The sequence below is a fragment of the Miniopterus schreibersii genome (genome assembly GCF_964146895.1).
Source record: "Miniopterus schreibersii genome assembly, chromosome: 2".
In the NCBI taxonomy this organism is placed as follows: Eukaryota; Metazoa; Chordata; class Mammalia; order Chiroptera; family Miniopteridae; genus Miniopterus; species Miniopterus schreibersii.
Genome location: NC_138102.1, coordinates 80,796,649 through 80,816,697, shown reverse-complemented (window position 1 = coordinate 80,816,697; position 20,049 = coordinate 80,796,649). Strand labels below are relative to the sequence as shown.

Here is a 20,049-nt window from a genome sequence, read left to right as displayed (position 1 = left end):
AGGGAATTTTTGTAACCACTGCATAGGTGAGAGATAGGGAGGTATCCTCTCTTGAGCTGTGGAGTATAGAGGTAATTAGGGACAAAAATGTGTTCTTATTAATTTCATAAATATACCTCAGGGCATTTTCTCCCTCCCCTCCCCCTTTTTTTTTAAACCAGAAAGAATTTATTTGCTCAAGTATCTGGGAAATCTTGAGTTACCTTTCATTTGTTCTGATGTATCCACATTCTCAAAATAAAACGTTAGGAATAGTATACCTCCATTCCTCCACTGTTTTCTTCTATACTAGTTCCAGTCTCAGAAAGGTTTTCTCCAAATGATGTTCAAAACAGCCCCACAATTATACCTGTCAGCTTAGCACCTCTCTATATTGGGGCTTTCATTAGTTGAAGGGCAGACAGGGGAGCCAAGCCAATCACTGCAGCCATGAGAACTTTGGGCTCTGATTGGTTGTTTTTGAGGTTTTACAGGCACAAAACCAAACTTGTTGAGAGTTAACTGCTTTGTAAAAAATACTAACTTGGAAAAAAGTATGGTTACATTTGCTAAAACAAACTGTAGAAATATTTTATATATTTTCAATTTCTTTGGTTCTACCTCTAGCCCATTTGCCTCTTGATAAAGACAGACTCCCTGCTTTAGACTTTTTCATCATTACTATTATGGATTATGGTTATGGACAAACAACATAGCACAGAAGTGGAGGTCTCTTCCACTAGGTCCTGACTTCTCTTCAATATGCAGCCAAGATTTTTCTGTAGTTCACCCTCATTTTTTATTTTTTATTTTTTTAAAATATATGTTGCCTGGCCAGGCATGGCTCAGCAGTTGAACGTCAACCTAGGATCCAGGCGATCGGGGTTCGATTCCCGGTCAGGGCACATGCCCGGGTTGCGGGCTCGATCCCCAGTCGGTGGCGTGTAGGGGGCAGCCAATCAATTACTCTCTCATCATTGATGTTTCTGCCTCCCTTTCTCCCTTTCCTTTCCTCTCTCTGAAATCAATAAAGATATATTTTACTTACTGCTGAGCCATGCCTGGCCAGGGCACCCTCATTTTTAAAAAAAAATCTTACAGTAACATAAAATTCATATACTACCTTTAGCACATGAAGGCACACAATACATATTATTTCTCTTATCTCCTCTGAACTCTTTAGCTCTCTTCTAATATTAAAATTCTGAAATCTGTTTTTTATCTAATATGCATTCCTATGCTTTGATTAATATTTTTCCATGCTCCTGTTCTCTGCTTTTAATGGCAAAAATTTCTTCTGTGTTCTGGGTTTTTTTTGTGGCTAGACAATCCAAGCATTAATAAGGACCTCAGTAATTACTTATATGAGGTTAATATATTGATGTCTTCATCAATTGTATTGTCATCTCAGTAGTTTAGGTTATCTAGCACTTTTTTTAACCACCGATATATAGAAAGTTTACAGAATTGCCATAGTATTTATTTTCCTTTAATTTTGTTTCTGTAGATATTGCTTTGAAATTAAATTCTTTTTGCGTGTCTTAAATTTTCACTTTATTCTAGTGTATCAGTTATCTCTTGTAGTTTAAAACAATTTTTCTGCTCATGATTCTGTGGATTAACAATTTTGGCTGGCTGGATTCAGCAGAGCAGTTCTACTGGTCTCACTTGGGATCAGTCATGTTTTTACAGTCAGTATGGCTCTTCACTTGGGTCTCAGTAAATCCAAATGGCCTCACTCATGTGTCTGGCAATTGCTGCTGGCTGTTAGTTAGGGCATTTCATTTCTCCTTCACATGAACTCTTATCCACCAGTAGCCTAAACTCTGCTTTTACACGTGATGTTAGAAACATACCAAGCAGGCAAAGGCAGAAGCTGCAAGGCCTCTTGAGCCCTAACTCCAAACTTACACAGTGTTACTTTCACAACATTCTCTTGTCATAATAAATCACTGGGGCAACATAGATTCAAAGAATGGAAAAGTGTACTGCCTGAAGATGGGAGGCACGTCAGATAATGAATTGCACAAGCTTGGGTTTGTGAATTATCATACTGCATCTGAGGCCACCTCCTTCTCCACCTGGTTGCTCATTTATAAAAATGAGCTATCAAGGAAATAATTGTGCTATAATCTTTCTCAATTTTTGAACATAGTATTTATTAACAAACTTAATAAAAAATAGGTGGTCAAAATTTAATGAACATGTAGGAAAACACCAGAATAACTTAAGTACCCCAGAGATATAAATCACTACTCAAAGTTCAACAAAGAAAGAAATGTAATGAACATATGAATTATTTTATTAATTTGTCACCAAGCAAGTGCTTTAGTCCTAAGAAGAGAAAAGAAACTGATTTTTATACAACATGCCTGGCACTGGGCTTATAACATAACTAATTTATTCCTCATTACAATTTTATGGCATGGACCCTTGTTTTCCCCCCCATTGTCAGATGAGAAAGCTAAAATTCAGTGACTTTAAAGAACATACCTAAGGTTGCATAATAAGTAACATGGCTATAAGTTTAACTCATTTTTTGACTCTAAAGCCAATATTTTTTTCATTTGGCTTCTCAACATGAAGTATAAAAGTGTAAAATTATTAAATTTTAGTAGAGGGTTCATGAATATATTGATTCCTTTGCTGTATTTTTCCTCCTTGTGGTGTTTATATCTAGTGATTTTCAGTTGAGTGATTCTACATGTATAATGAAGAAAGGAAGATATGTTGCCGTGTATTTTAAGTTCACAATTGTGAGTTGTAGCAAATGAAATTCTTCATTTTATTAAAGATGCTAAATACCCTTTTTATGATATGGCTCTGACAATATTGCTACCCTACAATTATATATTCTAGTATAGTGAAGAAATAATAGTAAAAAACATAGGAAAGAAATCTCTTTATACCTCCTGGAATTTTATAAACTACATTTGTTTGTCCAATTTAGGAAACGCTATAGAAATGAGGGGAGTCCTAGCCCTCGTCAGTCACCTAAGCGCCGACGAGAACATTCTCCTGACAGTGACAACTACAACAGTGGAGATGATAAAAGTAAGCAGTCTATTTTCTATGTCTCTTTATTCATATTCATTTGTAACCATGAGACCATTAGTAGGAAGTGGTGAATTCAGATTTAAATTTTTTCTTATTCTACTGCCTCTGAATGTCTTCTGTGTGAGTAAAGCATGTGTTAGAAATACAGTCATTTTATCATAATGGCACTCTCATTTCCTACTATTTGTGGAAAAACAATATTTTTATATTTACTAAAATTATTGCCATTTTTCAAGTTTTAAAATGAAAATAAAAGATTGGTTTATTATTTATATGTAACATGAAAGCTTGTTAACTTAGTGAAAGTGTGACTACTTTTATTTGTTTGTGTAGATGAAAGACACAGACTCTTGAGCCAGGTTGTACGACCTCAAGAATCTCATTCTCTCAGTCCTTCACACTTTCCAGAAGACAGGCAGGGTAGATGGAAAGAGGAAGATCGAAAACCAGAAAGAAAAGAGAGTTCAAGGCGCTATGAAGAGCAAGAGCTCAAAGAGAAAGTTTCTTCTGTAGATAAGCAGAGAGACCACACAGAAATCACAGAAAGTTCAAGAATTCGCGCACAAGACATGATAGGACACCACCCATCTGAAGACCATGATACATCTGATGGAGCTCATGATGAAAGCAGGAAAAAAACAAAAATTCAAAAGAAACCTATTAAGAAAAAGAAAGAGGATGATGTTACAATAGAGAGGGGTAACACAGAGACAGCATCTGAAGATAGTCAAGTATTTTCACCAAAAAAAGGTCAGAAGAAGAAAAATGTTGAAAAAAAACATAAGAGATCCAGAGGTGATTCTGATATTTCTGATGAAGAAGCAGCCCATCAGAGTAAGAAGAAAAGAGGTCCCCGGACTCCCCCTATAACAACCAAAGAGGAGTTGGTTGAAATTTCCAGTGGTAAGGATTTGACTATAGAAGATCCTCAGAGAAAAGAAGATACAGCGTTTAGTGACTGGTCTGATGAAGATGTGCCTGACCGTGCGGAGATGACAGAACCAGAGCATGCTGCCATAGCTGCTGCTCATGGAAGGACTCCCTCTCCATCTTCCCTTCCCCCTCCTCCTCCTCCTGTGGCTACAGCTCCTACTATATCTGCTTCTGCTACTCTTGCCACTACTGCTACTGCTCTCAGCACCTTCAGCCCATGTGCCACCACTATTTCCACTTCTGTCACCCTCACCAATACCAATGAAGACTCTCATAGAAAATGCCATAAAACACGAGCGGAAAAAGTAGAGGCACCTCATGTTACTATAGAAGAGGCATCACATCGAAAGCCAGTGGATCAAAAGAGGAGTAGCAGCCTTGGGAGTAATCGGAGTAATCGTAGTCATACATCTGGGCGTCTACGTTCCCCGTCCAATGATTCAGCCCATCGAAGTGGAGATGACCAAAGTGGTCGAAAGAGAGTACTGCATAGTGGCTCAAGAGACAGAGAAAAAACAAAAAGCTTGGAAGTCTCAGGAGAGAGAAAATCAAGGATTGATCAATTAAAGCGTGGAGAACCCAGTCGAAGTACTTCTTCGGGTAATAAATTGAATTATAATCTAGCCGGTATTTCCTATGTTAGCATATTTTATACAAATTATAATTTTAAAGTAAATGCTAGATTTGTTACTTTACACGCTGCTCTAAATTTCAAGGAACTTAAAATACAAGTTTAACCATCGCTCCAAAATGTTACCTGTTACCACATGAATATCAAGATTATAATAAAGGTACACTCAGTGATGTCAGTCTGCTTAATATCAAGATTTTAATAGTATATCTTGGTGAAAGGGCTTATGTATTCAACTCCATTTTCGATGCCTAAAATTTTAACTTTTCTGCTCTTCCAGCTGCCGGTTCATTCTCTTTTGACCATAGAAAATAAAGTAGGGGGATAGGAAGAGATCAGATAATGAAGTGATCAGTTCTGTTAATGCTTAATCATTTTATATACTTATTTCTTTGAAGATATTTTGTGGTTATAGTGGAAATAAACAAGGAAGCATGTTTTACATATTTTAATTAGCACTTTGAGAGATCAGTTTTTCCTTAAATGAGTTCTTTGGATAGTGGGAATAAATATAGAAAAAGATAAATTGTAAGCTTTAAAGGACCCTAAAATGAAGCGTTTTACTTCCATTTTATCATGTTAATCCTTTCTATATGATACATTTATTTTAGATCGCCAGGATTCAAGAAGCCATAGTTCAAGAAGAAGTTCTCCTGAGTCGGATCGACAGGTTCATTCAAGATCTGGGTCATTTGATAGCAGAGATAGGCTTCAAGAACGTGATAGGTATGAGCACGATAGAGAGCGGGAAAGAGAGAGGAGAGACACAAGGCAGAGAGAATGGGATCGAGATGTTGATAAAGAATGGTCACGGAACAGGGACCGAGATAGATTACGGGAACGAGAGAGAGAACGAGATAAAAGGAGAGACTTGGACAGGGAAAGAGAGAGACTAATTTCTGATTCCATGGAAAGGGACAGAGACAGAGACAGAACTTTTGAAAGTTCTTCTCAAATGGAGTCTATAAAACGCAGTGAAGCAAAACTGGAGACTGACCATGAAAGAGACTTAGAAGGCACTTCCCGAGACTCTGTAGCTTTGGATAAAGAACGAATGGATAAAGATCTAGCATCTGTACAGGGATTTGAAGATATAAATAAAGCTGGAAGAACTGAGAGTGTGGGAGGTGAGTCACACCTTTTTCTTACACTGCTCCATTTCTTTTCAGATTTCATAGGAAACATGTTTTCTTTTAAAAGGTAGCCTATTGATATGTATACTGACTCCGTTGTTTTTTAGGGAAAATAGATTTTATAAGGCAGTCATATATTTTAAAAATATATTCCCCTCATATTACTACCAAGGCAGACTTGGTTCACATAAGCCTAAATGAAATAAAAGGTTACTTAGATACAGTGCCTGTAGATGTTAAATAGAAGAAATCATAAAAATTGAAGTGACTTCTTGGTTCAGAAAAGGATTCAAAAAACTGTTAGTGGTTCCTGTTTTCTAGGGCAGTTGAAAACAAATATATGAACCTAACACTACCTGAAATTGCATTTAATGGCAGATTGACTATAGAGTACTATTTGCACTCCCCATTCCTAGAGTGAAAAACCCTGAAAAGTCCACATCAGCCCTTTAGCTCACTCAGAGACAGCTTTAGCTGTGTGGAACATCACTGTCTGTCCTTCACCCCCAGTCTACTATACAGACTGACTCATGCCTCCGCATTCTGTGAATGGGCTATATGCTTGGGCCTTCTTTGCACCTGCTTGTCTCATGGAGCTTTTCCCTTTTATCTTCTTTTTTTACTCAAACTTCAATTCCCAGTTTATGGATTATTTCTTCTAAGAAGCCTTCTCTGCTAAAGTCTCTTATTCTTGAAAATGACATGGCACTTTGTTTATACATCTTTTATGGCATCCTTGCACTCTATTATAATTATTTGGATTTCTCTCCACTATACTGTATTCCTTTAAAGGACCATAGCTTTTCTTTTTCATTTTATTATCATCAGTACTATAGCAAGGATGCAATTAAGTGTCAGATACATGAAAATGTGTTTTGCGTGTACATACATGCCCTACATTTTATTTGTTGGTGAATTATAGCCTAGGTAACAATAGTTATGGCTTCCCTGAGAATTCTCCTGGAAATTCTGCCTTCATGGCACTGTCTAGTTCTGATACCAGTGCTTATGCCATTGTTCTGACATAACCTGCCTACTTCAAGCCCCCAAAGAAACTTCTGGAATATTTAGTATGTAAGTAGTAATATTTTATTGGCCATATTGTAGCATTGGGCCCAGAGTAAAACTCATATTCTTTTAAAATTAAACATCCTTACATCTTTTGGTTATCAGATTAAATATTCCGATATGCCATCTGTTACATATTTTTTCTACTTGACTTTACCAAAACACTCTACTTCAACGTTCTTCAGTTACATTTGCCTCTCAATTTTAAGTTCAGATAGCATATAGTTTGTGAGCCATACTACTAATGGAGGTACATAATTGAACTAATGATTATAATAGTTCTCTGTGACCCATTTTTAAAACTGTATCATTCATTGGTTGTGGTCATTGATAACATAGCATAGGTAAATTTATATGTGAATTACCTACTGTGAGATGAAACATTTTATTCACTTAAAGTAGGAAAATGAGTTGGATAAACTTGAAAAAGTAAAAATCCTATCATTTGCACCTGTTTAGATGTATGTTTATATAATTAAGTTATTAAAATTGGTTACCTTATAAGTGAATTGGTGGGGGTATGGGGAGATTATTTTAGAACTTAATAGAATAGAAAATTATTAGAGTGATTAGAATTATCTCATAGTTTATTATATTTTATATGCTGCAAACTTTTATAAAGCATACTGTTGCATTTTGAAAACTAGTGTTGTAAACTCAGTATATTGATAACTAATGAAACATTAAATGTACTCTGTAATTTTAGGATAATTTAAGTTCACAACTAACCAGGAGTAGGCAGTTAAAGTTAGTAAAATCAAGAAATAGAATATATACCAGTAGTACTAATAAAAATACGTTAAAATTGTATTACAGCATTCTTTATAAAATTATGTTCATTAATTAAAGGATAACATTGGAATAGGGAAGAGGAATGGAGAGATATGGGGAGACTTAATGGCACTTTTACATTTTCACCTCATTTATATGAGCTAAGTATTATGAACTAAGATTTAAGTTTCAAATACATTTTTTAATAAGTTTGCAAGTTTTTAAAACCTAGTGAGTTTTGCCCAGTCAGGTGGCTCAGTTGATTAGAGTGTCGTCCTGTACACCAAAAGTTTGAAGTTTTACTATATAAAATTAACATTAGTATGTTATATAATTAACATTAATATGTTAGCTTTTACTTCTCATATTTTAACTGTTATAACCTAGTTTGATATGGCTGTCCCTATTGTGTTCTTGCCATTAAAATTAAATTTGACTGATTGAGTTATATTTTCCAGGTTTCTTTATTCAAGTGTTTTGAATAATTTAAAATGTCATTGTCAAGTGAAAAAAAATGCTTTTCTAATTTTTTTAGTGGCACAGCCTCTACATCTTTGGTTTGACTTAGATGTTCTTTCCTCTAACTCTCTCTTTGACATGAAATTAATTTTTCTAACTAGCAGGAGATGATGAATCCAAGTTAGATGATGTACACTCGTTAGGATCTGGTGCTGGAGAAGGATATGAGCCAATCAGTGATGATGAACTAGATGAAATTCTGGCAGGTGATGCTGAAAAGAGGGAGGACCAGCAGGATGAGGAGAAGATGCCAGGTAATCATTTGCAGAGGTGATTGAACACAAAAATTATGTGATTTATGGTATGAATATATTTTTGTTCCCTCTCATGCTGTAAGAATTGAATAAAAGTTAGAACTTTCCCCTTTATGTTTTAATTAACATTGAAAGTCCAATAAAATGAAAAGTATAGTCAGTAATTATAGTCAATAAAAATGCTGTGTTCATTTTTAAGTAGACTTTGCCTGTGAATTGAGAAAGGCCTCATTTAAAAGAGCAAAATTGTAAGATTTCCTTTCCAGAGTTTAAGATTCGTATTTTATGTAACTTAAATCTGACCAAATAGTACTGATTGTCTGGCTGTGTTCTAGATAGTAGGTATATGGTGCAGAGTTTAACAACTATGGTGCCATAAACCAACTTTTGAAACGACTGCTCAGAAATTTATAATAGTTGAACTTTTATTTGAACACTGCTTATATACTTCTATCAATTTTCTAAATTCAGTAATTATTTCACTTATAGCCTTGCCAGAGCTTACTCTATTGACTTTGTTAGTCACCCCAATTAGTCTGATTAATAGCAATTTTTGTTTTTGTCTTTTTTTATCATAGTGAGGGTCTTTGTTTTGCCTGGGTATGTAGAATATTACATTTTATTTTTACTTAATTTGCTCTTCTATGTTATGATTTTTTTTTACTAATGTAGACGGTATGTATGATTGTTATCCTTATTACTGGCTATTGTGTATTTCTAAATAGAACATTATTTTGTTCATTTGCTCAACTGCTCTTTGTCAGTATTAATAAGAGAAGCTGTTTGATTTATAAAGTAATTTCATAATGAATTATTTGTTTTTAAAAAGTAAAATTTGTATGCATGCATGTGTGTGTGCACATGCATGCAAATGAGATTCCTAGATTTAACCTGTGAAAGAATTCTGATACCAAGTTTCAAAATGTCAGACCTATTATTCTTAGTGAAATAATGGAGTTCTTTCATTGGGATCTCTCAAGCAATTTAATGAGTTATTTGTAGGAATGAGTTTGCTTGGGTTTTTGTTTGCTTGCCTGTTTTCTTCTGGTGAGAAAGTTTTGTGTGTGTTTTTAGGTTTTTGTGTTTTTTTGGTAAAGGTCCTTAGATTCTAAATATTAGTGTTTATAGAAAGCTTTCATCTTAAGAATATAACATTTTTGGTTTGAAGTACTTGTTATTTAATGGTTTTTTGTAGTTCGCAATTTATATTTCTGTCTAGATAAAAAGAATACTATTTCTTGGTGTAAAAAAAAAAATTCCTGTTCTTTAACTTTTTACAGATCCATTAGATGTAATAGATGTGGATTGGTCTGGTCTTATGCCAAAGCATCCAAAAGAACCACGAGAGCCTGGAGCTGCACTCTTAAAATTCACACCTGGAGCTGTTATGCTAAGAGTTGGCATTTCTAAAAAGTTGGCGGGTTCTGAACTGTTTACCAAAGTCAAAGAAACATGTCAGAGACTCTTAGAAAAACCCAAAGGTAATTCATTCTACTTTGATTATATACTGTGTGCTATAACTACTAAGATGCCTTTGAAAAGGATTCTGTCTGTTCTTATGTAGCACTTACAATATTGGATTTTTTTTTTTTTTTGAGGAACCACTTATATTCATTATTTAATTCTCATGGTGAGAATTTATTTTTAAAATCTATTTTGAGAAAAAGTTAAGCTCACAGAAAAGTTGTAAACATACCACAATGATCTTTCTGTATCAAAATTACTTTGAACAAAGTACTCAGTAGTTTACCCAGGGCTAAATGAAGCAGAGCCTAGGGAAGTAAACTAGATATTTCCTTATCTAAGCAAATTGTATGTCTTGACAACCCCTTTTCCTGGGAAATGGGGAATTCTACCCAAATACAGTTGTGTAGGTTGAGCCTTTAACAAAGTTGTTAAAAACTGGGTCTCTAGGCCAGATGGTCTGTATTCCAATAGGCACACCACTTTCTAGCTACTTAATCTCTCTGTGTTAGTGTCACCATCTTAAGCTGGGAATAATGACACCACCAACTTCATATGATTGTTAGGAGGAACGTATGAGTTATTACAAGTAAAACACTTAGAATAGTTTCTGATGTATAGTAACACTCAGTAAATATTAACTGCTTCTCTTTAGTTTGAAAATTTTCATCACATTGATTTTAGACCTTATCAAGACACAAAGGAGGAGGGACCATAAAAGAAGGAAAGGAGGTAAAAGGTGAAAGCAACATTATTTTATATCATATTCATGAGAGTAAAAAAGTTTACTTAAAAGAATTAAGCTTTTTATTAATATAAAATTGAAAAAATTGTTTTAAGAGTTTCATGAATCCATGTCCTTTCTTTCAACTGCTCTCATGATCAGTAAAACTCTTGATTTTAATATGTTCCAGTAAACATAGAATGTATATGTAGGAAACATATATAAATTATAATTGTGAATGTATATTAACCTGACAAGTAACCAAAGTCTTAGGTGTATTGCCTTACTCTCTCTACTGCATTTGGTTGGCTCTGTGATCTTAAGCAAGTAACTCCCGTGGGCATACAATGAAGGAATGAAACCCTAAGGTCTTATCCACCTCTAAAGTTACTGACTCCTGTGACTTTTGCTAATGGTATTTCAGGTTTAAATCTGGTTTGACTTTGCTAACTGTAATATACAGTTTGACCCTGACTTAATGATGGCTTAATCTCAGTAATGAAAATATACACTGTTGAGAGGGATTTGATTGTTCTTTACCAATCAGTCCTATATTTAGCTATGCTAGCTTTGTTAGAGAACTGACATATAATGCCGAATTTAAGTTTTCTAAGAAATAGAACTTTGTTTTGTTTACTGCTATATCTGGCATCTAATGATCTGTTCTTTCTAATCATGCCATTGCCTAGAAAACTACCTGACAAGTAGTAGGTATTCAATAAATATTTGTGAAATAATTGATACTCATTTTTTTCTATTTTACTGGGTCTTTTTCTGTGCCCCAGTACCAAGGAAAGTATATCCCCACTCCATATGTAATTTTTAAAAATATTCTAAGAACCTGAAATTCTTAATTTAAAGCATAAAACTTGTGAGCAACATAGGTTTGAACTGTGTGGGTCCACTTATACTGGATTTTTCAGTATACATACAGTCAGCCCACTATGTCCCTGCTTCACAGATTCAGCCAATCTCGGGTAGAAAAGCAGTATTTTTGATCTTCAGTTGGGAATCCACGGATGCATTGTTCTATGCCATTTTATATAAGGGACTTGAGCACCCTCTGATTTTGGTATCGGGGGGGGGGGTGGGTCCTGGAACCAGTGCCCCTGTGTATTCCAAGGAACAACTGAGTTTTGGGGGAGTCAAAGTTATAGGCAGATTTTTGACTATGCAGTGCTTTGGCACTCCCCACCCCAGCTCTTACCTTGCTCAAGGGTCAACTATATACTGACATTTAAATTGCTTTTGTCTAGGTTTTCTGATTAAGTTGTTTTGAGCTACACTTTCCCAATTATTTTGTTTCCTTTGTTTTACTTTTACTTAAGTATGTATTTAAATCTGTCTAGGGAGATGGCAAGTATGTGTTAAGGATTCCAGTACAAAGAAATTTGTCTTAATGAGCAATTTTCAAGGATGGCAGAATTTGATGCAAATTTCTTCCATATTTGTATCCATAATGGAATGGTAGTTAATATGTATGTGTGGGTGTGTTTTAATGGTTAAGCATATATGGCTGTCATTGTTTGGCTCAGACATTTGTATTTCTGAATCACGTGAGGAACTGCCTTTTTTCCTGTAAGGTATCTTGGTCCAGCTGTGGAGGTTCTGTAGATGTGGTGGTAGAACCCTGGCACTATGTTTTAAAAAGCTCCTCAGATAGTTCTCATAGACACCAGAGTTTGTGGACTAGTTTTGAGTTTTCTTTATATTAATTTACATTTTTCTTATGTTATATACCTATTGACTATATGTATATAACTTACTAGGTATATTGTATGAGACTAGGTTTTTTTAAATTATCTAATCACTGTTCTTTGCAATTCAGAAAATGAAAATGAAATATGTAATACAGTTTCATTTATTCTCAATCAAATGTGTCTGTTTTCTTTTACTTAAGTGTTATTTACTGCTTTCCTTTGTGAGCTCTAACATTAATCTGTTTGATCATGCTGTTACAGAAGCAGTAACTGATACCTTTGACACTCTTAGCCAACTCTTAGAATGCTAGTTTTGAAGTTATTACTTCTTCTGTAATTTATTTTGATTACTGACTGACTCTATTCTGTTATAAAGTTTAAGTACTTTTCCTTACCTTGCAGTTTTGACTTAAAACTAAGTGATTTTATTTAATACATTGTCCAGGATTTTGTTTGCATAGTGTCCAGGATAAAATTTGCATATTGTCTGACACCTAATCACTTCCTAACTAGTTTTTTAAAAGGTCACAGACTGTGTCACATAATTACATTTGAGTCTTGCTATAGTAAAGCCCTGAAATCTAGAACTTTGAGTAGTAGTTGATGGTATGCAATATTCTGAATTTAACTTCACTAATTCTTAACTTGAACTTCTCTTCCCAGTCATAGTTAGTACTCAGTGTCTAAATTCTTGCTTCCGATTCTGCTTTTCTTATATTTTAAACTTAAAGTGGCTGTCGGAATATTTATTTTTGTTTCAGACTAGCAACAAAAGCACACGTTCAATGACTTTCACAGAGAATATATCACCTTTAATATAAAATAATTTTCATCAATTTTGGTAACTTGGATAAAATACAGACTGGAATATTCATCTAAGCAGTTGGTAATACTTTTTTTATTTTAAGAAAACTTAATGCATTTTTTTTGTTTCGGTTTTCTTTGAAAGATACAGACAATCTTTTTGAACATGAATTGGGGGCTCTCAATATGGCTGCATTACTACGAAAAGAAGAGAGAGCAAGTCTTCTTAGTAATCTTGGACCGTGTTGTAAAGCATTGTGCTTCCGACGGGATTCTGCAATCCGAAAGCAACTTGTTAAAAATGAGAAGGTATTGTTTTAGAACAAATGCAAAGTGTTTGTTGAGTATTATAAATCGCATACTTTTCATTTGATTGCTTTAAGGTGAGATTATGGGCTCATCTGTTTTTATGAATTTGGTTTTTTAGGTTTTTACAGATGTAAAAGAAATATTTCTATTAGAATTTATAATACTTTTAATTTTACTTTAATAGGACATTTGTGTTGAAACCAATTTGTTATTTGATGTATAAAGAAAGTGTAGAATACTCTATTTCTGTGAAATATTTTTCATTTCATTATGAAAAGTTTCTTAGATAATAAAACATACTAGCAATTTATTTAAGTTTAGGGTTAAGGAAAACTCCCCAGAATATGGTGAGAGTATTTGTAGAAATAGTATTTTTGAGAGTGTATCAAGTTGGAAGAGAAGGAAATAAATACAAGTGATTATATGTAAGCATTTACTTGAGAAGAATAAAGGGAATTTAAATACAAGAGAAGTAGAAATTAGATTTAGAAGAAATCTGATTATGAGAAATTGAAAACGTTTTAGGCTTTTTAAAGTTAAGAAACTGGAATTTTTATTGGGTGGTGTGTTATCTGGTGGGCCTGGTAGTATGGCAAAAGAGAAGTAGGTCCTAAAAATTTAGAGAAACATTTACTTTTTTGTTAGCTTTTTACTCAGGAACATTAAGGAAAACGTTGCTGAATAAAGGATACTTCATTAAAGAAAACTACTCAGGTTTGTGGAGGATGGGTGAACTCATCTCTAAAGATTAGAATGGAAACAGATGTAAGGAATAGGAGAATTTTAAAGTCATCTCTGCTTAAAGGCCTGACGCAAAATTGCTTTTGACAGAGTTCCTACAATCATTCTCTCTTGCACCCCCATTTCAATATGTACTTACTATTTATTCTATAGCTTAAATGCTCAATCTCTCCTTGCAGCCTTCCTCAACTGGAAATTTCTCTGTGATAATCAAGTGCTCGTGCACTAAGCCTGTATGTAATGAATCAACTTCTTATGCATCAAAAATGGTACTAGTTATACCATCCTTGGTATTCAAATGAAAATAATCACTTGCCCTAGCCAGTGATTATTGCACTGAGCAGTGGTAGAGTGTCAGTCCGAGCACTGAAGGGTCACAGGTATGATTACCAGTCAAGGGCACATACCTGGGTTTCGGGTTTACTCCCCTCCCCAGTCGGGAGGCAGCCAGTCAATGTGTGTCTCTCACATCATTCTCCCGCTCCCTCTCCCTCTCCCTCCCCCTCTCCCCCTCCCCCTCCCCAAAAAGGAAAAAAATATCCTCTGGTGAGGATTAACAAAATAATAATAATCACTCAAATCATTTTCTGTTTGGTTCACGTAAGGAACCCTAATTGAGAGAGACTGTGTGGTTTATAATCTAATCAGAATCCTGCATCTTTTTATTTCTTTTTTTTTAATCCTCACCTAAGTGTATGTTTTTATTGATTTGAGAAAGAGAGGGAGAGAGAGAGGGAGAGAGAGAGAGAGAGAGAGAGAGAGAAACATCAATTGGTTGCCTCCCATATGTGCCCCAACCAGGGATTAAACCCTCAACCTAGGTATGTGCCCTGATCAGGAATCGAACTTGCAACCTTTTTGGTGTATAGGAGGATGCTCCAATCAACTGAGCCACCTGGCCAAGGCCTGCCCCTTTTTATTAAAAAATATTTTATAATATTTTCTGTTTCCTCCTCTGATATGCCATAGTGGCTTCAAAATTTTTGATAACGAAAAATACCCCTGAAAATTTCTTCAGAACCATTGCTCAGAACCTTATAATCCTTCATACAGGGCACAGGCCATTAATATAGCATGTGACACATTATAAAAAGTTATAATGGCACATTATAAATGTCATAAATGAGCCATCTAAAGAAAGCATTGAAAGCTTTCTGGTTGCTCAGTATTAAAAATATCAGCACAAAAGCTAAAAAGAAGAGACATAACTAAAAAAAAATTTATTTCATATGCTAGAGAGCTCATGAAAAATGCTAAAAACAAACAAAAACCTTCAAATTATATATGACTATAAAAGTACAGAAAAGGAGGTAAGTGGTACCAGGTAACAAAAAGGAAGTATAAAATCATTTGACCTCCATAAATTGGCATGGTTATATTTAGGAGAATGATTTTTAAAGTATCTAAATTATAGTACATATCAGAAGAGATAGGTGAAGGATACTAAGAGAACACTTAGCTGCATTGTATTATTAGAATGTACAGCCCTAGCCAATTTGCTCAGTGGTTAGAGCATCAGCCCACACACCGAAGGATCGCGAATGTGATTCTAGTCAAGGGTGCGTACCTGGGTTGCAGGTTCAATCCCCTGCCCCTTTTGGGGAGAGTGGGGGGGGCAACCAATCAATGTCTTTCTCCTTTCCACTCTCTCTGAAAAGCAGTGGAAAAAATATCCTCAGGTGAGGATTTAAAAAAAAAAAGATGAATGTACAGAACCTGTAGCAAACAAAAGGAAGGAAATAATACCAGAAATCAATAAAATTTATACTGGAAAAACACTAGAGAACATTCATGAAACCAAAAGCTGATTCTTTGAAGAGATGAATAAAATTGATAATCTCCTACCCATACTGATAGTAAAAAAGAAAACATAAGTTATCAATATCAATGAAAGGCAAAATATCAGTACAGATCTCACAAATATTAAAAGGATAAGTACTATAAACAACTCTGCACATAAATTTGACAATTTAGAAGAAAGGAATCAATTCCTCTAAAAGCTGCTAGCTACCAGAACTTACTCAGGAAGTGATAGATAACCTGAGTAGTGTTCTGTCTGTTTTTATTTTATTTTTATTGAATTTGTAGTTAAAAACCTGAGAAGGAAATCTGCAGTCCCAGATGGTTTCACTGGCAAAATCTACCAAACATTTAAGGAAAAAACATCAATTATATACAATTTTTTTCAGAAAATTGAAGAAGCAGAAATACTTCCCAACTCATTTTATGAGGCAAACAAGCCTCTGATATTGCAACCAGGCAGAGACACAAGGGAAAAAAACTGCAGATCAATATCTCTCATGAACATGGACATAAAAATCCTCAAATATAATAGGACATCAAATTTTGCAATGTATAAAAAGAATACGACACCACAACCTAGTGTGGATTATCTTCAGAATGAAAGGCTGATTTAATGTTATAAACTTGAAAAAAAATACATGACCATATCAGTTGATGAAGAAAAAGCATTTGACAAAATTTAGCATTCCTTTACACTAAAAATTCTCACCTAACTGGAATTAGGAGTCTTAACTTTAAAAGGGTGCCTACCAAAAACTCTGTAGCTAACGTAATTTTTTTTCCTAACATAATATTTAATGGTAAAAGTTTGAAAGATTTCCCCCAGAGATCAGAAGCAAGGTAAGGATGTTCACCCTCACTATCCCTATTCAACACTGTACTGGAAGTCCTAGCGTGTTCATGGCAAGAAAAAGAAATAAAAGACATACAGATTGGAAAGGAAATAGAACTCTTAATCACAGACAATATGATTGCCTATATAAAAAGTGTGAAATAATTTACCAAAAATATTCTTAGAACCTATAAGTGAGGTAACAAGATACAGGATACAAAGTCAGCATGCAAAAGGCAATTGTATTTCTGTATATGAGCAGTATATAAGTGCAAGCACCTGGGAACTGAAATGAAAAAATACATATATTGCTGTTTTCAACAGTTTCCCCAAAATGAAGTGCTTAGGTATAAATCTAACAAAACGTTTAGGATCTGTGTGCTGAAGACTACAAAACACTGATGAAAAAAAAATCAAAGGAGACCTAAATAAATGAAGATACATACTGTGTTTATAGATTGGAAGACTCAATATAGTTAAGATTGTGGTTCTCCCTAAGTTGATCTACAGATTTAACACAATTCTAGTAAAAATTTCAGCAGGTTTTTTTGTGGACATAAACAAGCTGATTCTAAAATTTACATGGGAAGTCAGTGCAACTAGAATAGCCAAAATAATTATTTAATTGATGAGCAAAAGATTAATAAAGTTGGAAGACTCACACTCTCCAATTTTAAGATTTACTGTAAAGCCACAGCACTCAAGATGGTGTGGTATTAGTGAAGAGATAGACACTTAGATCGATGGAACAAAACAGAGTCCAGAAATAGACCCACACAAATATGACCAGTCATTTGGGGGGAGAGAGTTTTAAAAACACTTGTTTTTTAATTGAACTTTTTATTTTGAGGTAATGATCTTTAAAGTTTAAAATTTTTATTCTATGACAGAGATAGATAATGCAAAGTATACTGGGAGAAAATATTTGCAAATCACATTTTGAAAAAGAACTTGTATCCAGAATATATAAAGAACTCAAAAATTAACAGTAAGAAACAAGCAACCCAATTTTTTTTAATGGGTGAAAGACTTGAGTAAACACTTCACCAAAAAGGATATATGCATGTCTGAAAAGCACATAAAAAGGTGTTTAACATTATTAGCTATTAGGGAAAGCAGTTACAACTTCACTGAGATACTATTAACAGCCCATTACAAAGAGCTAAAAAAACCCAACAAACCCTGAAAATATCAAGTGTTGGTGAGGATGCAGAGCAATTGAAACCCCCATATATTGCTGGTAAGAATTCAAAATGGTAGAGCTACTTTGGAAGAGAGTTTGGTTATTTCTTATAAGGTTAAATGTATACTTACCCAACATTCCCATTGCTATGTATTTACCTTAGAAAATGACAACTTACGTTTATATAAAAACCTGTACACAAAGTCTATAACAGCTCTACTTATAATCTCCAGTGTTCTTGAACTGGCTAATACATAAACAGTAGCACCTTCATACAATGAATTCAGAAACAGTGTTCACAGAATGAATGCACACACTGTGCAATACTATATGATTCCATTTATAAGATGTTATAGAAAAGGCAGAACTATAATAGACAACTTACCATTGGTTGTCAAGGGGTAGAGATTAAAGAAGGTGTGAATACAAAGGGGCAGCAAAGGGAGTTTTTTTCAGTGATGAAACCTCTCTATTCTGATTATGGTCATGCTTACATGAATCTATGCATGAGTAAAAACTCATAGAACTGTACATAAAAAGTCAATTTTACTGTATCACAACTTATAAAATATTTTTATAAATGCAGATGTGATCAAAGAACCACACTGTTCCTTTAAGCATCCTAGCAAGAAGAGAAATGGCAGAGTGCTGGAGATATTCAAACCTTACTTTATTATACACATGGTTGGAGAATATTTAACAAAATTTTATGACAGTAACTGGCAAAAATGCTAATGTAGCTTTAAATTACAATAATAGAGATATACATTTTAGTACAAGGGAGATTTGTTCAGTTCTAGAGCCCACATCTTACGGAGCATTAACATACCACTAAAGAATATGGAATGTTCAGTGCTTCTCTTTAGAGAATTGAAAAGATTATCATGTAAAAGTAAGACTGAGTTAGTGTGCAGCTCCATAAAAGAGCTCTTTATTTCAACACGTGGAAGAAGTATTCAACATAGAATGTACAGTGTGGGGTTTTTTCTCATTAGAAATGAAGTAAAAACTAGTCAGTTATCTGTCAGGGATTGTTGAGAAGATTCCTACCTTAAGCAAGAAGTTAGACCAGGTGTCCTCTAGAGATTGCTTTCTTTCCTAAGATTCCTCAAGTCTGAAAATATTTCCAACTTTTGCTTTTAAATATCCAGTACAGCTAATAGTTATTTTTCTTGTAACTTTCATATTTTTGTTAGAAGTTCACCTTTCTTACTGTCAGCTAATAATGTACATTTTTTTTAATTTGTTTTTCTTTTCTCCACATAGGGCACAGTAAAACAGGCTTACACCAATGCTCCAATGGTAGACAATGAATTATTGCGATTGAGTCTGCGATTATTTAAGCGGAAAACTACTTGCCATGCACCAGGACATGAAAAGACTGAAGATAATAAACTCTCACAGTCCAGCGTCCAACAGGAACTGTGTGTATCTTAAGAGTGACGTTCAGTGACATTTTTGGTACTTTCTTCCTTCAGCAGTGCATATTCTTTTTCAAAGTTCTTTGGTTTCAGAAGCATTATTAGTGACAGTGGCAGAAAACATTTATCAGCCATGCTAAAAGAATGAAGAACTTTGATGTAAAATTTAAAGATACTAGTTTTGGCTAACTCAAGATTTTACACAGTAATCAGTATTCATGCAAAATAATGTGAAAGCATCTAGATTTAATAGTTTATTTTGTACATTTTGTTAAAACTGAAGTTTGGGAAAATGGTAGTCACTGCTCTTCCAGCCTATGAAGATTTTTATTGAATGGAGCTACTCACATGTTCTGGATCACTCCTAAAGAAACTGCAATTTTATTCAGAAACTGTGTTCACGGAATGAATGCACACACTGTGCAATATGTGCTGTACAGAACACTTGAAAGGGGACGCAGGTCCTGCATGCTGTGTTTGTAGGCATCCCTTTAGCAGGAGGGAGCCAAAACACTTCCTTTTCTAAAGTTCTAAAAGAGTTACTTAATAGGTCTTTGGCTTTTTTAAATATATGTGCATTGTTGCAATGTATATTGAATGTATTTGGAATCTAAATGGTTTTGTTTGTTATCAGACACTGTCTACTGTTTTTATTTTTAATAAATGTACCTTCTTCCCTTTCCTTGCTCTAGATTTATTTTGCTTTTCGGTAACCTTATTCCT

At 34.4% G+C, this 20,049-nt stretch overlaps 1 protein-coding gene across 7 annotated transcripts in view; it reads left to right on the top strand.

Annotated features, from left to right (window-relative positions):
- ZC3H13 (zinc finger CCCH-type containing 13) overlaps positions 1-20,006 on the top strand; it is an 84,486-nt gene extending 64,480 nt beyond the window's left edge. For 6 of the 7 annotated variants that reach the window (XM_081130783.1, XM_081130780.1, XM_081130784.1 and 3 more), the window contains 7 exons: positions 2,930-3,033; positions 3,370-4,569; positions 5,212-5,727; positions 8,193-8,345; positions 9,626-9,826; positions 13,183-13,346; positions 19,172-20,006. In XM_081130783.1, the coding sequence (XP_080986909.1) occupies positions 2,930-3,033; positions 3,370-4,569; positions 5,212-5,727; positions 8,193-8,345; positions 9,626-9,826; positions 13,183-13,346; positions 19,172-19,342 (2,509 nt within the window). In that variant the 3' untranslated portion in view covers positions 19,343-20,006. The remainder of the gene's footprint in view (positions 1-2,929; positions 3,034-3,369; positions 4,570-5,211; positions 5,728-8,192; positions 8,346-9,625; positions 9,827-13,182; positions 13,347-19,171) is intronic. The other variant, XM_081130779.1, reaches the window with a different exon arrangement.
- Positions 20,007-20,049: the final 43 nt, after the last annotated feature.